Source organism: Watersipora subatra, chromosome 1 (assembly GCF_963576615.1).
Source record: "Watersipora subatra chromosome 1, tzWatSuba1.1, whole genome shotgun sequence".
NCBI classification, from domain to species: domain Eukaryota; kingdom Metazoa; phylum Bryozoa; class Gymnolaemata; order Cheilostomatida; family Watersiporidae; genus Watersipora; species Watersipora subatra.
The window spans coordinates 3,619,554-3,640,373 of record NC_088708.1 but is presented as its reverse complement, the minus strand read 5'-3'; the positions used below and the strand labels follow the sequence as shown (position 1 = coordinate 3,640,373).

The 20,820-nt window shown below is 35.8% G+C and overlaps 1 protein-coding gene across 1 annotated transcript; it reads right to left on the bottom strand.

Annotated features, from left to right (window-relative positions):
* Positions 1 to 621: 621 nt before the first annotated feature.
* On the bottom strand, positions 622 to 20,568 carry LOC137392755 (uncharacterized). The gene is made up of 10 exons (XM_068079081.1): positions 20,545 to 20,568; positions 12,161 to 12,241; positions 9,343 to 9,456; positions 8,898 to 9,056; positions 8,526 to 8,656; positions 6,182 to 6,281; positions 5,175 to 5,269; positions 3,910 to 4,070; positions 3,152 to 3,292; positions 622 to 1,743 (listed from the first exon to the last, which is right to left on the bottom strand). Exons 2-10 carry the CDS (start codon positions 12,236 to 12,238, stop codon positions 1,682 to 1,684), a joined length of 1,041 nt encoding a protein of 346 aa, XP_067935182.1. The 5' UTR covers positions 12,239 to 12,241; positions 20,545 to 20,568; the 3' UTR covers positions 622 to 1,681.
* Between the last annotated feature and the right edge of the window lie 252 nt (positions 20,569 to 20,820).

Sequence of the window (20,820 nt, the reverse complement as noted above, 5' to 3'; positions counted from 1 at the left end):
AGATTTGATTTTTAGAACCCGGTAAACAGTGAGCGGTGCAAAAATTAGTTTATTTGACTGCAAACAGAATTATAAACAAGTGAAATGTGAATTAATTCTAAAATTATTATGTGAATAAATTGTAATATTATAATTAGCATACAACGAAGATCTATTAATTATGTTTTACAAACTTCTTGGCAATTCCGTGTCAGAATGTTGAGGGGGTTTATCCTCTGAGTTACTGATGATTGGTTCTCATCAGTTCCAATCAACCGTCGACCCTTATAGTGCCTCTGACCTCTGACCTATAGTGCCTTTGACAGACTTTTAGATCAGGTATTTCTGTTGACGGCTCATAAAGTCATCGACTAAATTTCAAATTGAACTATCATAAATGATTTTGTATGAGTTGTATAAGAATATAATGGCTGTTGAAGGGTCGATATGTTGAAGCAGACTCCATAACCTATTGAGCCAGTCACAATAAATGCTGTCTATTAATTGGTTTGGCTAAAACGCAACCGCAGCAATTTGAAGCTATTCTTGATTTATTGAAACCAAATAAAAACCATCTACAGACATTTCAGGACTAAAGCGATGAGCGGTCAGCATATTGGATAACCTTTGACTGTGCGTAACTCCAATGCTAATATTGATTTATTGATTATACCAGATCAATTGATTGTATCTATACTCATTATTCAATAATGCCCATCTACTTGTAAATCGTACATTCAATAGCCATCAATTAATATTGAATACAGTATATACCTATAGCTACTCAAATTACAACTATCTATAAAATAATTGTTCGCTTCACCTCTATAATCTACAGTCATTATACCCAACAAGTTATTGTTTCCGTCATCACTGGAAGCAATATTGTCATAGAAAGACAAATTATTGTACATATATTTTACATGTATCGTAAATGCATGTAGCTGCTATTAATAATATGTTCACAGAGCATGACACAAAATAAACACAGATACCAAATTACCAACACAAATTGAGTTCAATAATCAAAGCAAACATTAATTTGAGATTATATACTGTACGTGAGCTGTAATAGAAAATACCTACTTGACCAAAAAATAGAGACTGGCACAGGCACTGCGGGTAAAAAAGGGTACATTAGCAAATTAATTCAAGCTGCGGAAAGTGAGGAGTTATCTTTCTCTGAGTACATATTAAACTAACCAGCCTCAATGATAGCATGTAGAAGATTTCATCAAAACGATATAAAAGAACTGAGGATTTATTCAACAAATTAATATTTTTTTGCATCTTTATTGTTATTCTTATTGTAACTATTATCTGTTCTGATGTAGCATTTTTGTCTTGTGCAGTTACACACACAAGGTCGAATATTACACGCAAAACAACTCATGACAAGTTTAGCAGTTACATTAGTCATGATCCTAGAAAGTAGCGGGGCTACAAATAATGTTCACAAACATGTACTTTAAAGAGCCGAAGAAATTAGTGGATAACTCCAAACTCTCCGCATCTGCTATATATTCGTCAAAATTCCATTTCCTGCTTGCTTTTCAATTCCAAAATCATTAAAATCATTAGAAAGTCACTGGAGAATTGAAGTAACGACGAGTATTTCTTACTTTTGATCAGTCAAATAACAGTTTGAGGCAAAAGGGTTCTCTGTCTGTGATGAAAGTACAGTACTTGTAACTTACACGCTCTAGGTTGTATGAGGTAACAAAGCACTAGATACTGCAGCTGTGTGTAAGGAAGGAGCTCCCCCTACAAGCGGAGATGTGTGAAGTTATTGATTTCAATTCCTACATGAAAAACTTCTTCATCTTGGGAAACCCTGATGTGAATTGAAAGTAAAAGTAGACCAATGAGCCAACTCCAAATGCGATTAGATTTGTGTAATACATATGTTATCATAATCAAAGTAATGTTACAATTATTATCATACTAGATGAATGCATGGCGTTGCACGGGTAATAAAAAAAGCTTATAAACATTAGATTACTTTATGTACAACATTACCTTCACAGTATATTACCTGGAACTGCTGGCAAGCTGCTATTATTACCCGTGCAACGCTGGTCATTCACCTAGTGAGGCTAACTGCTGATTGTTACATGTGATGCAACGTTGTTAAGAACATTTTGACCAATTTAATGAATATTTTCACTATGCTCAATTGAATGATATAGTCTAATGGATAAGCTAGACACCTTCAGAACTGGAGGTTCTGAGATCAAATCCTCTGCGAAGCGGACTTTTCTTTGCTAGAATTTAATCGCTATAACTGGACAAATAGACACTGAAATTTATATATATAGATTTATTTATATTATTACCGATATTATTTATTTATTTATATAGATACTACTACAAGAGTGACATGACTACTACTACAAGAGTGAGATGAGTACTACTACAAGAATGACATGAGTACTACTACAAGAATGACACGAGTACTACTACAAGAATGACACGAGTACTACTACAAGAGTGACAGGAGTACTACTACAAGAGTGACATGAGTACTACTACCAGAGTGAGATAAGTACTACTACAAGAGTGAGATGAGTACTACAACAAGAGTGACATGAGTACTACTACAAGAGTGACATGAGTACTACTAAAAGAGTGACATGAGTACTACTACAAGAGTGACATGAGTACTACTACAAGAGTGACATGAGTACTACACACTCAAAAACATAAAAATTCATGAAGCATCCCCTTATAAAAATATGGCTAATAATATCAACCATTTGTTATCAAATGCTTGAATGATACGAGATCAATTTATTATAGAATTTGGAGACCATACGAGTGCAGTTTTAATGTTGATATTATATTCACACGATACCACCTGTGCACACAATACTACCTGTGCACACGATACCACCTATGCACACGATACCATCTATGCACACGATACCACCTGTGCACACAATAATACCTGTGAACTCATGTACACTGTCAGATAAATCTATCAATGATAAATAATCACTATCAATATTAAGCAAGAAAAGAATGAAGAGCAAAGATAGAATGTTCTGAGGGTATGTCTAATTACATAAGTAGCCAGCTCAGTGTGAACACAGACATCACATCTCTTTTGAAAAAAGTTGTCAGAGTTATGTAGCTAACACATTCATCATTTTAGACATTATCCTCCACATACCTGAATGCAGAAATAGAATTCGACGTCCTTTAAATACCTCCGGTCTGTTGCTCATAAGCTCATACATTCCGAAGGCAGCTTTTCCGGTGTAAGTCGTGTCAAGGATTATACCTGTAGCAGCTGCTACTTGGGCTATGAGCTCTGAGATAAATATATAGATATAGATTCTTAGTCTTCTCTTACATTCAAATAAAAGATATATTTAGAGCTTATTTAGAGCTTATTGAAACTGACGTATAGTAAGGACATTAATAAATCTTTGTCTCACTGGCTCACTTTGTCTCAGAATCAGTTTATGGGTTCACTATTTATAAAGCGAAGGAATTTAAATTTAAAATGGCAATGAAAGACATACGAGTTTAAAACTAAAAAGAAACTCTACAAATCCTTTTAAAAAAACAAAACAACTTTAGCTAGTTTTCCTTTTTGTAGTGATTAGCTGATAACTTTGTGTTACTATTAACAAGTTGAATAAACAGACAACATGTTCAAGAGTTAGGGCAAGGCAACTGAACAGAAGCTACGGATGTCAAAAGCTTCGGTTGGAAGAGGCAGCTAAAATAACTGAAATAAAAATCTAGTCCAAAATCTGCCAAAGTTCTTCACGCCATTCAACCTCTCGCAGTGTTAAGTTCCTAATACACAGGCATATTGTAACAAAGAAACAATCAGATTGATTCTTTGTATAATTACTAAGAACCAAGTCGGTATATTTTTACACGAATTACATACAGTATCTAGTAAAATAACATACTAACCTAGTTCCAGTGGCTGACTGCGAGCATATCCTAACCCCTCGTACCCCTCATAGAGGCTAACTATGTCACCAACAGACACTCCCGTTATACCGAGTCCTGCCAGCATGTCATTGACTATTTCATTCGCATCACAGTTCACCCCAACCTTCACCCCATGTATTCTGCAACAGACGACTCGTCCTCAGAAAGACATAATTTCTCAATGGATTAGTATAACGACATGTACATGTATATGTATCTCCATAAAACAAGTATAATAACAAGTATATGCACATATATCTCCATATAATTGTACCTGTATCTCCATATAACTAGTATAATAACATGTATATGTACATGTATCTCCATAAAACTAGTATAATAACATGTATAAGTATCTCCATATAACTAGTATAATAACATGTATATGTATCTCCATATAAGTAGTATAATAACATGTACATGCATATGTATAATTATGTATCTCCACATAACAAGTATAATAACAAGTATACCTATATGTACATGTATCTCCATATAACTCATATAATAACATGTGTATGTACATGTATCTCCATATAACTGTACATTTATCTCCATATAACTAGTATAATAACATGTATATGTACATGTATCTCCATATAACTAGTATAATAACATGTATATGTATATGTATCTCCATATAACTAGTATAATAACATGTACATGTATCTCCATATAACTAGTATAATAACATGTACATGTATAAGTATCTCCATAAAACAAGTATAATAACAAGTATATGCACATATATCTCCATATAATTGTACCTGTATCTCCATATAACTAGTATAATAACATGTATATGTACATGTATCTCCATATAACTAGTATAATAACATGTACATGTATAAGTATCTCCATAAAACAAGTATAATAACAAGTATATGCACATATATCTCCATATAATTGTACCTGTATCTCCATATAACTAGTATAATAACATGTATATGTACATGTATCTCCATAAAACTAGTATAATAACATGTATAAGTATCTCCATATAACTAGTATAATAACATGTATATGTATATGTATCTCCATATAACTAGTATAATAACATGCACATGTATATGTATCTACATATAACTAGTATGATAACATGTATATGTATCTTCATAACTAGTATAATAACATGTATATGCACATGTATCTACATATAACTAGTATAACTACATGTATATGCACATGCATCTACATATAACTAGTATAATAACATGGTTTGTAAAATGTTTCCCTGTGCTTACTTGTAGGGAGACCCACAGAGGTAGTTGGCTATGGCCAGACCAGAAACAGTGGCAACACTTCCACATACGCAGACCAAGTCATCAAACTCCAGACTCTAAAATGAGATATCAGTTCTGACCAGGCTATCAAATCTAAGAAACGAAAGTCTCTAAGCCCCTGCCCATAATTTAGCAGAGATTGATAGCGATAATGAACATGACACAGCACAAGTAGCGCTGTGTATGACTAACATGACACTGCACAAGTAGCGCTGTGTATGACGAACATGACACTGCACAAGTAGCGCTGTGTATGATGAACATGACACAGCACAAGTAGCGCTGTGTATGACTAACATGACACTGCACAAGTAGTGCTATGTATGATGAACATGACACAGCACAAGTAGCACTGTGTATGATGAACATGACACAGCACAAGTAGCGCTGTGTATGACTAACATGACACTGCACAAGTAGCGCTGTGTATGATGAACATGACACAGCACAAGTAGCGCTGTGTATGATGAACATGACACTGCACAAGTAGCACTGTGTATGATGAACATGACACTGCACAAGTAGCGCTGTGTATGATGAACATGACACAGCACAAGTAGCGCTGTGTATGATGAACATGACACTGCACAAGTAGCGCTGTGTATGATGAACATGACACAGCACAAGTAGCGCTGTGTATGACTAACATCACACTGCACAAGTAGCGCGGTGTATGACTAACATGACACTGCACAAGTAGTGCTGTGTATGACTAACATGACACTGCACAAGTAGCGCTGTGTATGATGAACATGACACTGCACAAGTAGCGCTGTGTATGACTAACATGACACTGCACAAGTAGCGCTGTGTATGACTAACATGACACTGCACAAGTAACGCTGTGTATGACTAAACTAAATGCAAACGGTTAAGATAGCAAGAAATACTCGTCATCATCATACTCAATGCCACAGACATTCACAAGTCAAATACTCAACAACAATAAATAGCATGCTCTAAGCTACCTGATCTTGTATCTCCTGAAAGCACTGCAGGTAACCCCAGATACCCGTTAGGTTTGACCCTCCTGTCGGAACAATAGAACTCTTTTCTCCTGAACTCTCCCTAACAAGCAAAACTTATGATAATAATAACGGCTATCATAAATCGTGGATATGGATGCCAAAGTGAAACGATGGCATCCATATCAACATTACCAATTTGGTGCATGGAGAGTTCCTGAAAAGACTCGAATGTTATTGTAAAAGGGCATTAAAGAAAAACAGCCAAGCCTTTAGTAGCACCATTTCTATATGATCTCTAAAACTACTGAGAGGAGAAATTGCAAGTTTCTTTTAATTAATAGCTATTGACCTTCTACTGACTAACAAAAAGGTCGACTGCCTGCACAAGGATTTTGTAATTATTACAAGAGTCTCAAGGCCGTCTCATTACACAGCAGAAATTTACTATAAGTATTAAATAGCAATGCCTATTTCCATCACGCTGCAGTATATATACATCGCTTAGCAGCCCGATGGCTTCATGATTGTATCTGTAGGATCAGTTTTTATGCGATCTACGAACATTATCAGTAGTCTGAGTCTTGGCCTTCGTTGTAAGAAGAGTCTGTAATTTATCAACAAGCCAAAGGGTTAGCATACACAAATGGGCTTATGACCACACTGCTAGCAACGAGTCAGCGTAAACTAAATAAACAGACTGCGAGGTTATTATGATAAATTACGAGTAAAACATCCATTCTTGCGAGTCACCAAAATCACTTACTGCTATGAAAGAAATCCTGTAGGCTGACCTATCACAATACCCTTTTGCTACTTCATGAAAATCTGCGCTGCCCGTTCAATGCTAGATGTAAATATATTCTACAAATCAGATATGCCTGGAATTTATTAAAAAATTGTCCAACCAGCCTATAAATTACATCAGTAAAAAATATCTATCACATTACAGCGGCCTTGAGAGTACATATCATGGTATAACGATACATTTTTGGGCTTTGTAATAGATTTATAAACGAGTTTGTTGCTGAATTCTTGCTGATTGGCAGCATTTGACAGCTAGTGCAGGTGCATGACTATGAAATAAGCAATCTCAATCGCATACACAGCCGGAGAAAAAAATGAATACCATTCATTTAACTTGTGAATAACCTACCGATGCCAGTGTCCTAGTTTCCTAGTGTCCTAGTGTCCTAGTTTCCTAGTGTCCTAGGTATGCAAGTCTACCAAAGTAGATTTAACAAAAAAAATTTAAGAGTGAAACTAAATTTTGAGTTGCCTCCCTTGAGTTTGTAATAACAGTGTGTTAGAAAATTGCTAGCTCTGCAGTGTTACAGCTGTCAATTCAACAGTTCATACAAGCCTATGAGGCTAAAAATTGAAAAATCAGAGCATTTTCATGTTTGTAGATCAGATATAATTATATCTCATCTGTTAACTTAACACTGTAACGTACTTCTGTAAAAACTGAATAAAAATTGCCCATCCATTAATATTTGCTGATTAGTGGTATCTTCAGAAATGTTGCAATATTGGCATAACATGATTTGAAACTATACGAAAATAAATCAGAATTATTTAGTAAATATGTAAATAAACAAAACAGTTGAGTAGGAGAACTACAGGCTTTGATTAGTATTAATAGTCTGTGATATTTAGTAATCCTGCACAATGTTTTATAAACAGTTAAAATATGGAAAGACTATTAATCATGCTGGATTACAAAAGAATTTTTCCATGAGGAGTAACCATATAAAGTAACCATATAAATCATATCAAGTAACCATAATAATATCATAGCAATCTTAAACCATAAAAATCCTATAAAGTAACTAGGTGAATGCCCTTCATTGAACAAGAAAAGAAAAAGAATTTTTCCATAGAAAATTTATTTTTAATCAACATATACAACATTTACCATTCTAACTTTTAAATGAAGGTGTTTATTTATTTCTGTGTGTGCTACAAGTTTAATTATAGTTCATGCTATGTGTACATGTTTATAGCCCTTTGGAGAAGTCTGTACAAGTGTTTCTTGTAGTACACTGGCAGTCCTGTGTACTAGTAGAGATTGGCAGGTGTAACAAGTATGTCTACAATTATTCCATAGTATAGAAAGGTGGCCACGTGGCATAGTGGTGAAGGCGCCTGTCTGCAAAACTGGTGTTTTGCAAGTTTAATGCCAGTATGAAGAAATCTTTTCTTTCCTAACGCTAGCAATATAGCAAAGCTGCGTATTTTATCGCTATAACTGCACATATGACAGACTGACAAACCAAAACTTAGATTTATGTAAAGAATGAACTAGTAAACTCATACCATACCTCCTCTAAGAGAAACTACTAACTTTATTTCACTGGCGAGCTTCTCCATGTGTTGCTGAACACATGGAAAAGAATTGGTGTCAATGACTCTCATATCGGCTCCTACCAGCGTGTTTATCAGCATATTACCATCTACGCTGAGATCTGACACTTTCTACAACTCATGTTAACATTATGACAAATATCTGACACTTCCTACAACTCATGTTAACATTATGACAGATATCTGACACTTCTTACGACTCATGTTAACACCAAGCCTGACCTTCTGTGGTATTTAATAGTTAACACACAATTATGACTGAGTTGATCACACAGCATAAATAACAAAGATGGAGGTCCGTGTTATAACACTAAAAGGTTTAGAAATAGATCTAAGAAAGACTTCGTCTAACCTCGACATTGCTCATGAAACAAAGATGAGCCTTTAAGCCAAGCTCTGCGCAAGCGACAGCAGTAGCTCTGCAGTGGTTACTAGTTACAGCTCCAGTAGTTATGACATGCTTGCAGGAGTTCACCATCGCTTCGGCCAATAGAAACTCAAGTTTCCTCACCTGAAAGCAGTTCCTATCCTAATGTCATCTTTTATAAAAATAACCACAAATCTTTTTACAAGAAATTACGGATTTATTAACGTGCAAACTTTTAGATTTCAGTCCTTTATGGGCAGAAGCAAAAGGACTATTTACTGTACAGAGTGTAGCAGCAGTATGAGATAGGTAGATATAAAACCTTTGGTTAGAAGCAAAGTTTTTATTGCTTTGTTTCATGTAGTCCATCAGTACAAGCTTAGAACACAACCTTATCTTTATCATTTCAAAACACTTTTCGGCTGACTACCTTGTTTCCTGACATCAGACTTCCTGTTAAATCGTCGCGTTTGACGAAGACCTGGAACGACTCCGGGGCACCGGGAAGTTTCCACCTTTGGATTGGAGTAGGTGTCATGGCAAGCTATAAAAGTACTTACTGTATAAAAGTGTTTACTGTATAAAAGTACTTACTACGTAAAAGTACTTACTACATAAAAATATTTACTACATAAAAGTACTTACTGCATAAAACTACTTACTGCATAAAAGTACTTACTGCATAAAAGTACTTACTACATAAAAGTACTTACTGCATAAAAGTACTTACTACATAAAAGTACTTACTGCATAAAAGCACTTACTGCATAAAAGTACTTACTGCATAAAACTACTTACTGCATAAAAGATGCAAATGCTAACTTTTACTAGACTTTAGGATAACTGAAGCACTGAGTGGCACCGCTCTTCATATATAAAGACTAATATAAAATGATGCCAATTCCAGTTTCTATTATTATTATGCAGTGATTGGGTGACAACGTAGTACTCTATTTCAAACTGTTTTATGGCAGTGTTTTTTTTTAAATTATGGGTTATTCTTCAAACTATTAAAATGTTTGTTTATTTGCTTTACTGTTGGCAGCCAGAAGCAAAGCGAGTTAGACCGCAGGAACACAAGACATGTGACCATGGCAGTGGACACTGCAGGAACACAAGACATGTTGCCATGGCAGTGGACACTGCAGTTATGGAAGTTTAAGTCTTACCAACGAAATAGAAATTTTCCTACTTGTTAGATCGAACTGTACAGTCAATAGAAGCTGTTAAGTTGGCTCCTCAACCTTCCGCAGTGCGAAAGGTTGAGGCCCCTCCTCAACCACCTTCTCTAGTTTACTAGAGACAGTATGATTATCACTACCTCATTAGAATCCTGAGTACCATTTAGTTTACTAGAGACAGTATGATTATCACTACCTCATTAGAATCCTGAGTGTCATTTAGTTTACTAGAGACAGTGTGATTATCACTACTTCATTAGAATCCTGAGTACCATTTAGTTTACTAGAGACAGTGTGATTATCACTACCTCATTAGAATCCTGAGTACCATTTAGTTCACTAGAGACAGTATGATTATCACTACTTCATTAGAATTCTGAGTACCATTTAGTTTACTAGAGACAGTGTGATTATCACTACCTCATTAGAATCCCGAATACCATTTAGTTTACTAGAGACAGTACAATTATCACTACCTCATAAGAATACTGAGTACCATTTAGTTTACTAGAGACAGTGTGATTATCACTACCTCATTAGAATCCTGAGTACCATTTAGTTTACTAGAGACAGTATGATTATCACTACCTCATTAGAATCCTGAGTACCATTTAGTTTACTAGAGACAGTGTGATTATCACTACCTCATTAGAATCCTGAGTACCATTTAGTTCACTAGAGACAGTATGATTATCACTACTTCATTAGAATTCTGAGTACCATTTAGTTTACTAGAGACAGTATGATTATCACTACTTCATTAGAATCCTGAGTACCATTTAGTTCACTAGAGACAGTATGATTATCACTACCTCATTAGAATCCTGAGTACCATTTAGTTTACTAGAGACAGTATGACTATCACTACCTCATTAGAATCCTGACTACCATTTAGTTTACTAGAGACAGTGTGATTATCACTACCTCATTAGAATCCTGAGTACCATTTAGTTCACTAGAGACAGTGTGATTATCACTACCTCATTAGAATCCTGAGTACCATTTAGTTCACTAGAGACAGTGTGATTATCACTATCTCATTAGAATCCTAAGTACCATTTAGTTTACTAGAGACAGTATGATTATCACTACTTCATTAGAATCCTGAGTACCATTTAGTTTACTAGAGACAGTGTGATTATCACTACCTCATTAGAATCCTGAGTACCATTTAGTTTACTAGAGAAAGTATGATTATCACTACCTCATTAGAATCCTGAGTACCATTTAGTTTACTAGAGACAGTACAATTATCACTACCTCATTAGAATCCTGAGTACCATTTAGTTTACTAGAGACAGTATGATTATCACTACCTCATTAGAATCCTGAGTACCATATAGTTTACTAGAGACAGTGTGATTATCACTACCTCATTAGAATCCTGAGTACCATTTAGTTTACTAGAGACAGTACAATTATCACTACCTCATTAGAATCCTGAGTACCATTTAGTTTACTAGAGACAGTATGATTATCACTACCTCATTAGAATCCTGAGTACCATATAGTTTACTAGAGACAGTGTGATTATCACTACCTCATTAGAATCCTGAGTACCATTTAGTTTACTAGAGACAGTATGATTATCGCTACCTCATTAGAATCCTGAGTACCATTTAGTTTACTAGAGACAGTATGATTATCACTACTTCATTAGAATCCTGAGTACCATTTAGTTCACTAGAGACAGTATGATTATCACTAACTCATTAGAATCCTGAGTACCATTTAGTTCACTAGAGACAGTATGATTATCACTAACTCATTAGAATCCTGAGTACCATTTAGTTTACTAGAGACAGTATGATTATCACTAACTCATTAGAATCCTGAGTACCATTTAGTTTACTAGAGACAGTATGATTATCACTACCTCATTAGAATCCTGAGTACCATTTAGTTTACTAGAGACACTACGATTATCACTACCTCATTAGAATCCTGAGTGCCATTAAAAGATCAGCTCAGCAGCAGCTGATCTTCTAATGGCCAAAGCCGCTGAACAAGAAAACCTTTATCTAATATGATTTCAATATTGACAGAATACAGCGTGAAATATCGAACCTTCACTGTGTGCGTCGGAATATGCTTGAGATGACTTGCCCAACTTGGTGGACTGTATTCTACCAATCTGTCAGACATTTTCTACAAGAAAAATTTCAGTTAAAACTTTGTGTGCGTGTAAAGCTAAACTGTTTTAGTGGCAACAAAATACTTTTTCCAGGGAAAGTCAGGAATTTAAAATTAACTTGATGCCAGTGTAATATTGAAATGAATTGTGACAAACCCTAAATCCGAGTGAGATAGTGAGTGACATCGAAATGGCTAACTAAGGAGAACTTGAGGCAGAAATACAGCTACTATTTGCACAGTTAAACAAGAAATTTGAGTTAATAGAAAAGGGTGCAATAGGTGAGACAGTTTACAAGTCTTTTTTTGGTTAAGTTAGCTAAAAGCCACATGCTTCTGTTGCCTACATTTCAAGATTTTTACAAAGGAAGTAAGTGTGGTCATTATCTCACCTTATTAAAATCATTTCGGAAGAACACTACATGGAGTATAGCACAACTAAATGAAATGTCAACACTATGCTACATAAAGATAATTAGCCAACCTGCTTGTGATAAGAACTTCCAAATATATTTGTGACCTAATCGGTCAATTCTAGTCAGTATGCATGTAATACGATTATATAATATATATATCACACTGAAGCTGAATAATATATTTCACGTGTGCATTTGCTGATAATTGTTCTTACCTACCAATTAGATGTTCTCTCTTATTGTACAATTATGATTAGTTATTCTAGTTCTTTAGTTGTTCGCTATACATGATATTATTTGAGAATGTTAATATGACATAGCAGCTGAAGGTCACATGTAGTACCTTATGAGATAAGAGGGTATGACGGTATGAAACAGGAGTATTTGTAATAGTTCTACTAACTTTAAAAAGTAAAATGACTAGGAGGTAGTTCACGCAAGTTCATTTTTCTACAGTTATTATTAGGTGAGTTATTGGTTCAACCGCAGTCAATAGTGAAATGAATTTTTGTAAGAGTGAAAACTTTCACTGTAACTTGGTAGTAAATTAAAGGAAATTTACAACTACATGTACATTTACTGCGGTAGTAATTAGTAGTCAAGCTTTATTTGCTAGTTTAATAGACAAATCATTTTATGTTACTAATTTTTCATATGCAAGAATTATCATTTTGCGTATCATTGTATAAGTTTGTGGAGTTATGCTTCCACATAAATATTGTTGCGCATTCTAGAATTAAGCTCTTTATGTTTTCGGTAGACAATTTACTGTCATACCTATCACCTTTGATTTTGGTCAATTATTATATCTTTGGTTTCAAAAAACGCCAGTTCGAATTACTTCGTACTCTTAGAATTAGAATGTTAATTTATTGTGATTGCTGTCAATATCGTTAGTGAGAGACCATGAAAAAATGTAATTCATTGAATGATACCATCACAGTAATAACAGTAAAACGAAATTTTTAACCTTGGTATGATTTATAATTAGATTAATTGTTGTTGAGTCGGTAAAAATCGTTGTACTAAAAACTAAGAAAATACGGTAACATGCAGCAAATATGTAAGTCTAGACTTTGTAATGCTATTTTCTCCCTTTGCTGCAATTATATGTTATCTCTGTTGTCAATTATATGGAAAGATGACAGTAAATGGCTTTGGGAATAATTTTGGGAATTTAAAATGTTTTGATATGAAGTTTTATTTCACTACTTCGTATCTCATCTGTTTCAGCTTTAATGCATCCCAGATTCTTCAATAACTTCAGTTCTATCATGTGTGACATAGAGGAGGGGAAAGGACAAAGTGCACGTGAATGTAATACGTCAAAATAATAAAAAGCAAACTATAAGCTTTTTATGTTAGCCACAAGATTCTCAAAGGATGCTGATCATCAGCATCCTTTGAGAATCATGTTTATCAAAGACTACACAAGCCAAGGTTGTTGGTAAGAATCATTCAAACTGCAAAATCTCCTCGTAGCCCAATCCTTACTATTGAAAGGATGAACAAGCAAGTAATTCTAGTTTAGCCCATTGTTTTACCTAAGATAAGGCAACATAGGTCTATATCAAATAGGTTGCTTTTAGACTACAGTCGCTTTCACTTTCACTCATGAAATACAAACTACGTTTTATCTATGTACAAAATGACGGGTTGAAGCTACTTGGGGTCATTTGACCTTTTGTAGCTGGTCTTCCTTAACCTTGATATTTGAAGAATCACTGTACCACAGCTGCTGTTCACTAACAAAAACTAAAGTCAATTTCTAAAAACATCTTGAAATAGCTGAAATTAACAGACCAGGTTACAGCTCGAATATCTTCCAGCTATTGAAAGTTTTAGTAGCCATCTGTGTACTATATTTTACACTTTTATGTTTTACACTTTAATACTATGTATTACGCAAGCATTCAAAAGAACTGCTAGTGTTTTCTTTGCTTTTTCTTGTTATTGCTCAGTTATAGAAGTATTCTAGCAAGTTTCCACTTGCTATGTGCGTACTTGTGTATTGTGGAGCACATGCTCATGATGTTCTCCTTTTTGTTGTAAAGGATTATTCAAAGTTCTGCTGATTTTACAGCTATCAACATGTAAATAGAATCTGTTCACTAGCATTTACTGAAAATCATGTATGTCTAATTCTACATGACACTTTAATAGTATAGATAGGCTTGAGGCATCATGTGTCTGCCTGAGGGAGTGTTAAATAACAGAGACTATCATGAATTAAATCTGATTTATCATGAGAGCCCAAGCTGTCTGATCATTCCAGCTAGCAAACTTCTAGAAGAATAATTAGGTTATGGATTGTTACTAAGCACACGCTTTGGCTAGAACTATCTTACCTAACAACTTTATGTATAAAGTCGCCAACTCATTTGGCAGTCAAAGTCAGAAAACAGCAGCAAGAGTATACTGCACGACTTTGCAGAGTTAGAATTACCTTCCCCTAGGAAGTGCAGATAAACTCACTGAGCTCCAGAGAATATGAGGAGGCTAGCCATAAATCCACATATTTTTGAGTAATTAACATTTATTTGGAACAACCTATCCAAACCAACTATAAACTAACAAAATTAAAGATGAGAATGTGTTGTGAATTTGTTGTTTACCTAGCTAAATTTTATTACATAGCAATCCGTTATATGAGATTAAGTATGAAGGGTGCATTTAGTGCATCATTCATGTTATAAGGTCAGTATGAAGTGTCAGCACGAAGTATCAGCAATTTTGACAACTCCTTATTGAAATATTATACAATATATCTTAATCTTGATTATTTTTGACACCAAGAACCTTGGTATGCTTACTCCTTTTTTTCAAATAAACATAACTAACATGTCAACAAGATAGTTTCAATCCTCACTTAGCTTTTTTAAATCTTGTAAATATATTTGTTCTTCTACAATTCATTAGCCGGTGTGAATTTGTTGTCTATTTTCCAGCTGGAGGAGCCTGTATTGATACTAAATACTGGTTATCACTAGCCCTAATAAACATTCAGCTTAAGCTTTTTTGTTCATCTTGATTGTTGGCTTATAAATGTCTGATTGATAAGCTACAATGACTGCTACTACAATATCTCTTAATGGCATCTAGCTACCTTTTTGGCACTATTGCGTCTTCTCTAAAAAAGGTCAATACTTATGACTATCCAAATGGAGTAAAAAGCACCTAACCTACAAGGGAGAGATACTACTACAAAGGCTGTTAAACTCTATATACAATGCAAAACATTTCACAGCGGCTCATGTACTATTCATGATTTGAGTTATCCTCCCATCTTTCTGTTTTATACAAATCATATGTGGGCTCACATCCGGTTTATTGTGAACTATTACTAGGTAATCATGCGCAGACAATCGTTATATTTGAGTAGTAAACGTAATCACTTTCAACTCACTGGCTTAAGGTGTATGACAAAAGTTAAACGAATAAACTGACAGTTCCACTAATTATTAAGTCTTTCAACTTCCATATTCCGTGAACCTAACACAAACATGGTGCCCCGAGTGAGGAAAGAGGAATATAAATAACTGCAGTCACTTTCAATCAGCTGAAGAAGATAGTACTTAACTAATAACTCAATCACTCTCAAGCAGATTAAGGATGGCCGAAGCTGACAACTTCCTAGTTCCTAGACCTCTACAAGATGGTAATGACCTGTCATCCCAATGGAACCGTTTTAAAGAAGAATTGAACAACTATCTTATAGTATCAGAGAAGGCAGACAAATATGATTAAGTCAAGGTAGCCGTTCTCATATGATGCATCGGTCCTCAAAGAGTGGAAATTTTCAAAGCATTCCAATTTGAAACAGTTAAATAGAAAGATAATTATGATGTGATAGAGACTTTTGATCAGACTTGTCAAACAAGATAATCAAACGTCACCAACTGCTTTCTGCAAAACAGGGCTTCAATTTATAGATGAATATGTAACTACATTACACAAGATAGCCAGAGAGTGCAGTCTAGGAGACACGTATGAAAAATTTATGATGCAAGCACTCCTGCTTGAAATAGCAGACTATTCACTTAGAAAGAAACTCCTTCAAGTAGCACAAGACCTCACTCTGGAGAAAGCTGTCAAGAAGTGCAAGACATCGGAATCATCACAAGCAGATCTTGAATCTAGTAAGTCCGAAGAATCTGTTCACAGCATCAAACGATCTTTCAGGAACCCAATAATTACTCAAGCTTCAAAGACACAAAAGGAGGGTACAACCAGACTGAGAATTAATAAATTGTGGCAGCTGTGGTAGGTCACACCTGTCCAGCAGATGCCCAGCCTATGAAAAACAGTGTGAAAAGTGTAACAATTTTAACCACTTCAGAGCTGTTTGTAGGTCTAAGAGAGAACAAAATATACATCAGATGACCGCTGAACAGCTAGATGAGCATGACAGTGACTCAGTGGCTGTGTCACTGCTGTGCATATAAGTAATACGTAAAGGCAAAAAGCTTACTTCTATCATCTGAACTGTCACGGCTACCGGAGTCGGAACGATAGAATATCAGTTAGACACAAGAGCTTCCTGTAGTGTACTAAACAGCAAAGACTGTGATTTACTGGGGAGACCCCTCATGTCTAATAAAAAGCTGCTCAGTATAAAGTTGTACGATGGCGCCAAAACAAAGCCGGTTGGAAGATGCGAGGTAATGATCCGGGGTCAACTTTTTATATTCTTTGTAGTGAGGTCATCCAACATGAGCCTGCTTTCATTGAATGCCTGCCTGAATTTGGGACTACTATTGGAAAACCAAGAACGGGCTAACATGATTAGTCATGACTAATTCACAGACATCAACCACCTTCCCCAGAAACATAAAACAGTGTCCAGTGAAATAAGTTGTCTACCCAGCACATACCGCATAGAGATAGACCCAAAGGTCACCCCAACACAGTGTCAAAACAGAAAAATAGCCCTATCAATGAGAAGCGATCTGAAAAACAAACTCCAGTCGCTCACTGATGCAAATAGGATTGTAAAAGTGCAAAAGCCTACTCCATGGATCAGCAATGCCCTAGCAAGGAAAAACCAAACAGTAAGCCAAGGCTTTGCATCGACCCAGCAAACCTAAAAAAGGTTATTCAAAGGAACCATTTTCCTATGCCTATGCTAGAGGATGCTCTACCAGAACTGGATGGTGCCAAAGTTTTCTCCCTCTGTGATGCCAAAGATGGGTTCCTTCAGATCAAACTTGACGAGAAGTCAAGTGACCTAACAACATTCTGGATGCCCTTTAGGAAATATAAATGGCTCAGAATGCCTTTCGGTCTGTCATCCAGTTCAGAACAGTTCCAACACAGGCTTAAGGATGTCCTGACTAGCGTCAAAGGAGTTTTGATTGTAGTTGATGATATTTTAATATATGGGAAAAGAGACACTACTGAAGATGCCACTGCGGATTATAATAAAAATCTAGCCTAATCGCTAGAGAGGGCAGAAAAGGTCAACTTCAAGCTGAACAAAGACAAGTACCAATTTCATTTCACATGACTTACCTACATTGGTCACATAATCTCAAAAGACAGTGTCAAGAAAGATCCGAACAAGACAAGGGCAATCTAGAATATGAAAACTCCCCAGGATAGCGATGCCGTTCGGCGATTGTTTGGACCCATAAACTATCTCTCAAATTTTATACCCAACTGCTCAGCCAATATTGAACCTCTGAGAAGGCTATTTGGAGCTACTAAAGAAGAGTTTCACTAGCAAGAAGACTAAGAGAGAGCATTCCATACCTTCAAACAATTAGCCATTGCAGACACTACACTTCCGTACTTTAAAGTAAATCATCCAGTTACTGCGCAATGTTACTGTACTCAAGGACTGGGAGCCGCTCTAATTCAGTACAACAAACCTGTCACATTTGCATCTTACAGTGTGACAGAGAGTGAGAAAAACTGCTCCAAATGAGCTAGGAATTGCTGGCAAGTGTTCGCAATGCAACGCTTCGATCAATGTCTTTTGGTAACCCAGATGTTCACATACATACTAATCAAGAACCGCTAATACCTATCTGAAACAAATCTCTGCTCAAAGCTCCTAAGAGGTTACAATCTATGTTATTAGCAATGCAAAGATATCCTACAAAGTTAATATACTGCTGTGGCAGTCAGCAGACCACTGCCCACATGCTCTCCAGATGTCCCACAGATTATCCAAATACAGATTATCCTCTCTGATCTAAATATAACTAATAATCAACAAGATATACCAGTCAGCATAGAAACTTAAAAGCAAATCCAGACAGAAGCACAAACAGATGCCGAGCTGGAGGAAGTCACGGAAATAATAGTCGGCGGATGGCACAAACAGGATCAGATTTCAACATCCCTTAAACACTACTCCCATCTCAGGGACCAGTTAGCGGTCTTAGATGGGATAATTTACAACGGGCCCCAATTTATTATCTCAAAATCATACAGACTCAAAATTCTACAGAAGCTGCATGCCAGCCATCAAAGTACAGCTGCAACACTAGAAAGAGCCAGGTCACGCGTATATTGGTCAAACATGGCAATAGACATCAGGCCAATAAGCAAGCTGCGCAATAGACGCTCTGGCTCAGGGCAAAAAACCATGCAGCATCATGACATACCGGCAGCTCCATGGGTAAAAGTGGGGGTCGACCTGCTCACTCATATAGAGAACGACTACATCATAGTGGTCGATTACTTCAGTGATTTTTTTTAGTATGATCCCCTCAAAGATACCAGGACAAAAACAGTCATAAAGGCGTGCAAGAGAATATTTGCCAGTAATGGTATCCCCTAATTGTGCAATCAGATAACGGACCTCAGTTCATCGCCTCGGAATTTGCCAGCTTCGGCAACAGTTGGGGACTTGAGCATACAGTGAGCTCTCCATGGAATGCCCAATCAAACGGGAAAGCAGAAGCTGCAGTAAAAGTATTCAAAAGGTTCTTGAGACTAACAGAAGACCAATTCCTAGCAATACTTGAACACAGGAAAACACCCACTGCTGGCATGTCCACATCTTCTATCCAAAGAATGCTGGAAGAATAACTCAAGTCATGAACATACAAATATTATCAATTTTCAAAATATGTAATAAAATCAAAATTCTAAAAAAGCAACATCTAACACTGTGAAAGCATATAGTGATGTTTTAGCGTGTGTTCTTATGGATTTGCTAAACTCAGCTATTTCTAATAGCCATATGCATCAAGCTATCCTGGGATTAGCATAGCAAAATGCAAGCCAGCTTTCATGAAAAGCTAATGGACTATTACATAACACTGTATATAAGGATATGTAAGCCGGTTTATAACATGATGGTTAAGAATAAGTAACGAAGGAAGATACACTAGTGAGACAGAAGAACGAAGAGCACGAGATACTGTCTACAAGCGACGAAACTATATACGATATGAACATTTGTAGATTATTTGAACATCAACTCATTTTTGTGCAGCTTTAGCTTGCGTAATAAAGAGCCATACTCATTCACCAGTCATTTTGCTTGCAACAATTATAGTTGTGCACGAGAGCTAATACTCATGCAGTATAAGACAACTTGTAACCAGAACCCACTTAGTAGTGATCGCAAGTGCCGTATGTCGCTATATTAGCGAGAGGCAAGCGCAAAAATTCACTACAGTGTTAAAGCCACTAAAACGAGAATCTCATTTCTCATCTCAAGATTTTGTAGCCTTACACGGTACGGGGTAATCACTAATTGGTTATGAAACATAAAAAGTGTAGCAAGTAAATTTTTATTAATCGTATAGTTTAAATGGAAAACAATGTTTTATGTATCAACAAATTAAAGTGAATTTGTTCAAACCAAAGTAATATAACCGTGCTATAGAGCTGCGCAACTTCTACAAAACTGAAATCAAACATTTGGGGCACCAAATACATGCGCACCTGGAAGTTAGCAGAAATCCTAAAACCGTTGGTAAGTCATAGAAATAACTGTTCGAGTTAATTTGGTCGAATATAAGTTTACGGCTCGTGAAAATTTAAGGACTTTAGCAAAATAGACAAAGTTTTTATAGCATACATGATGCAATGACGTTTATTGACGCCTCCTACGGCGTCAAATTTGACTTAGCAGAACAAGGGTTAAAAAATCATTTTCTTTTTGAAAAGAAAAGGAAATCCTATCTTCGACATGTTTGTTTGTTTGTGAATATTATTTAT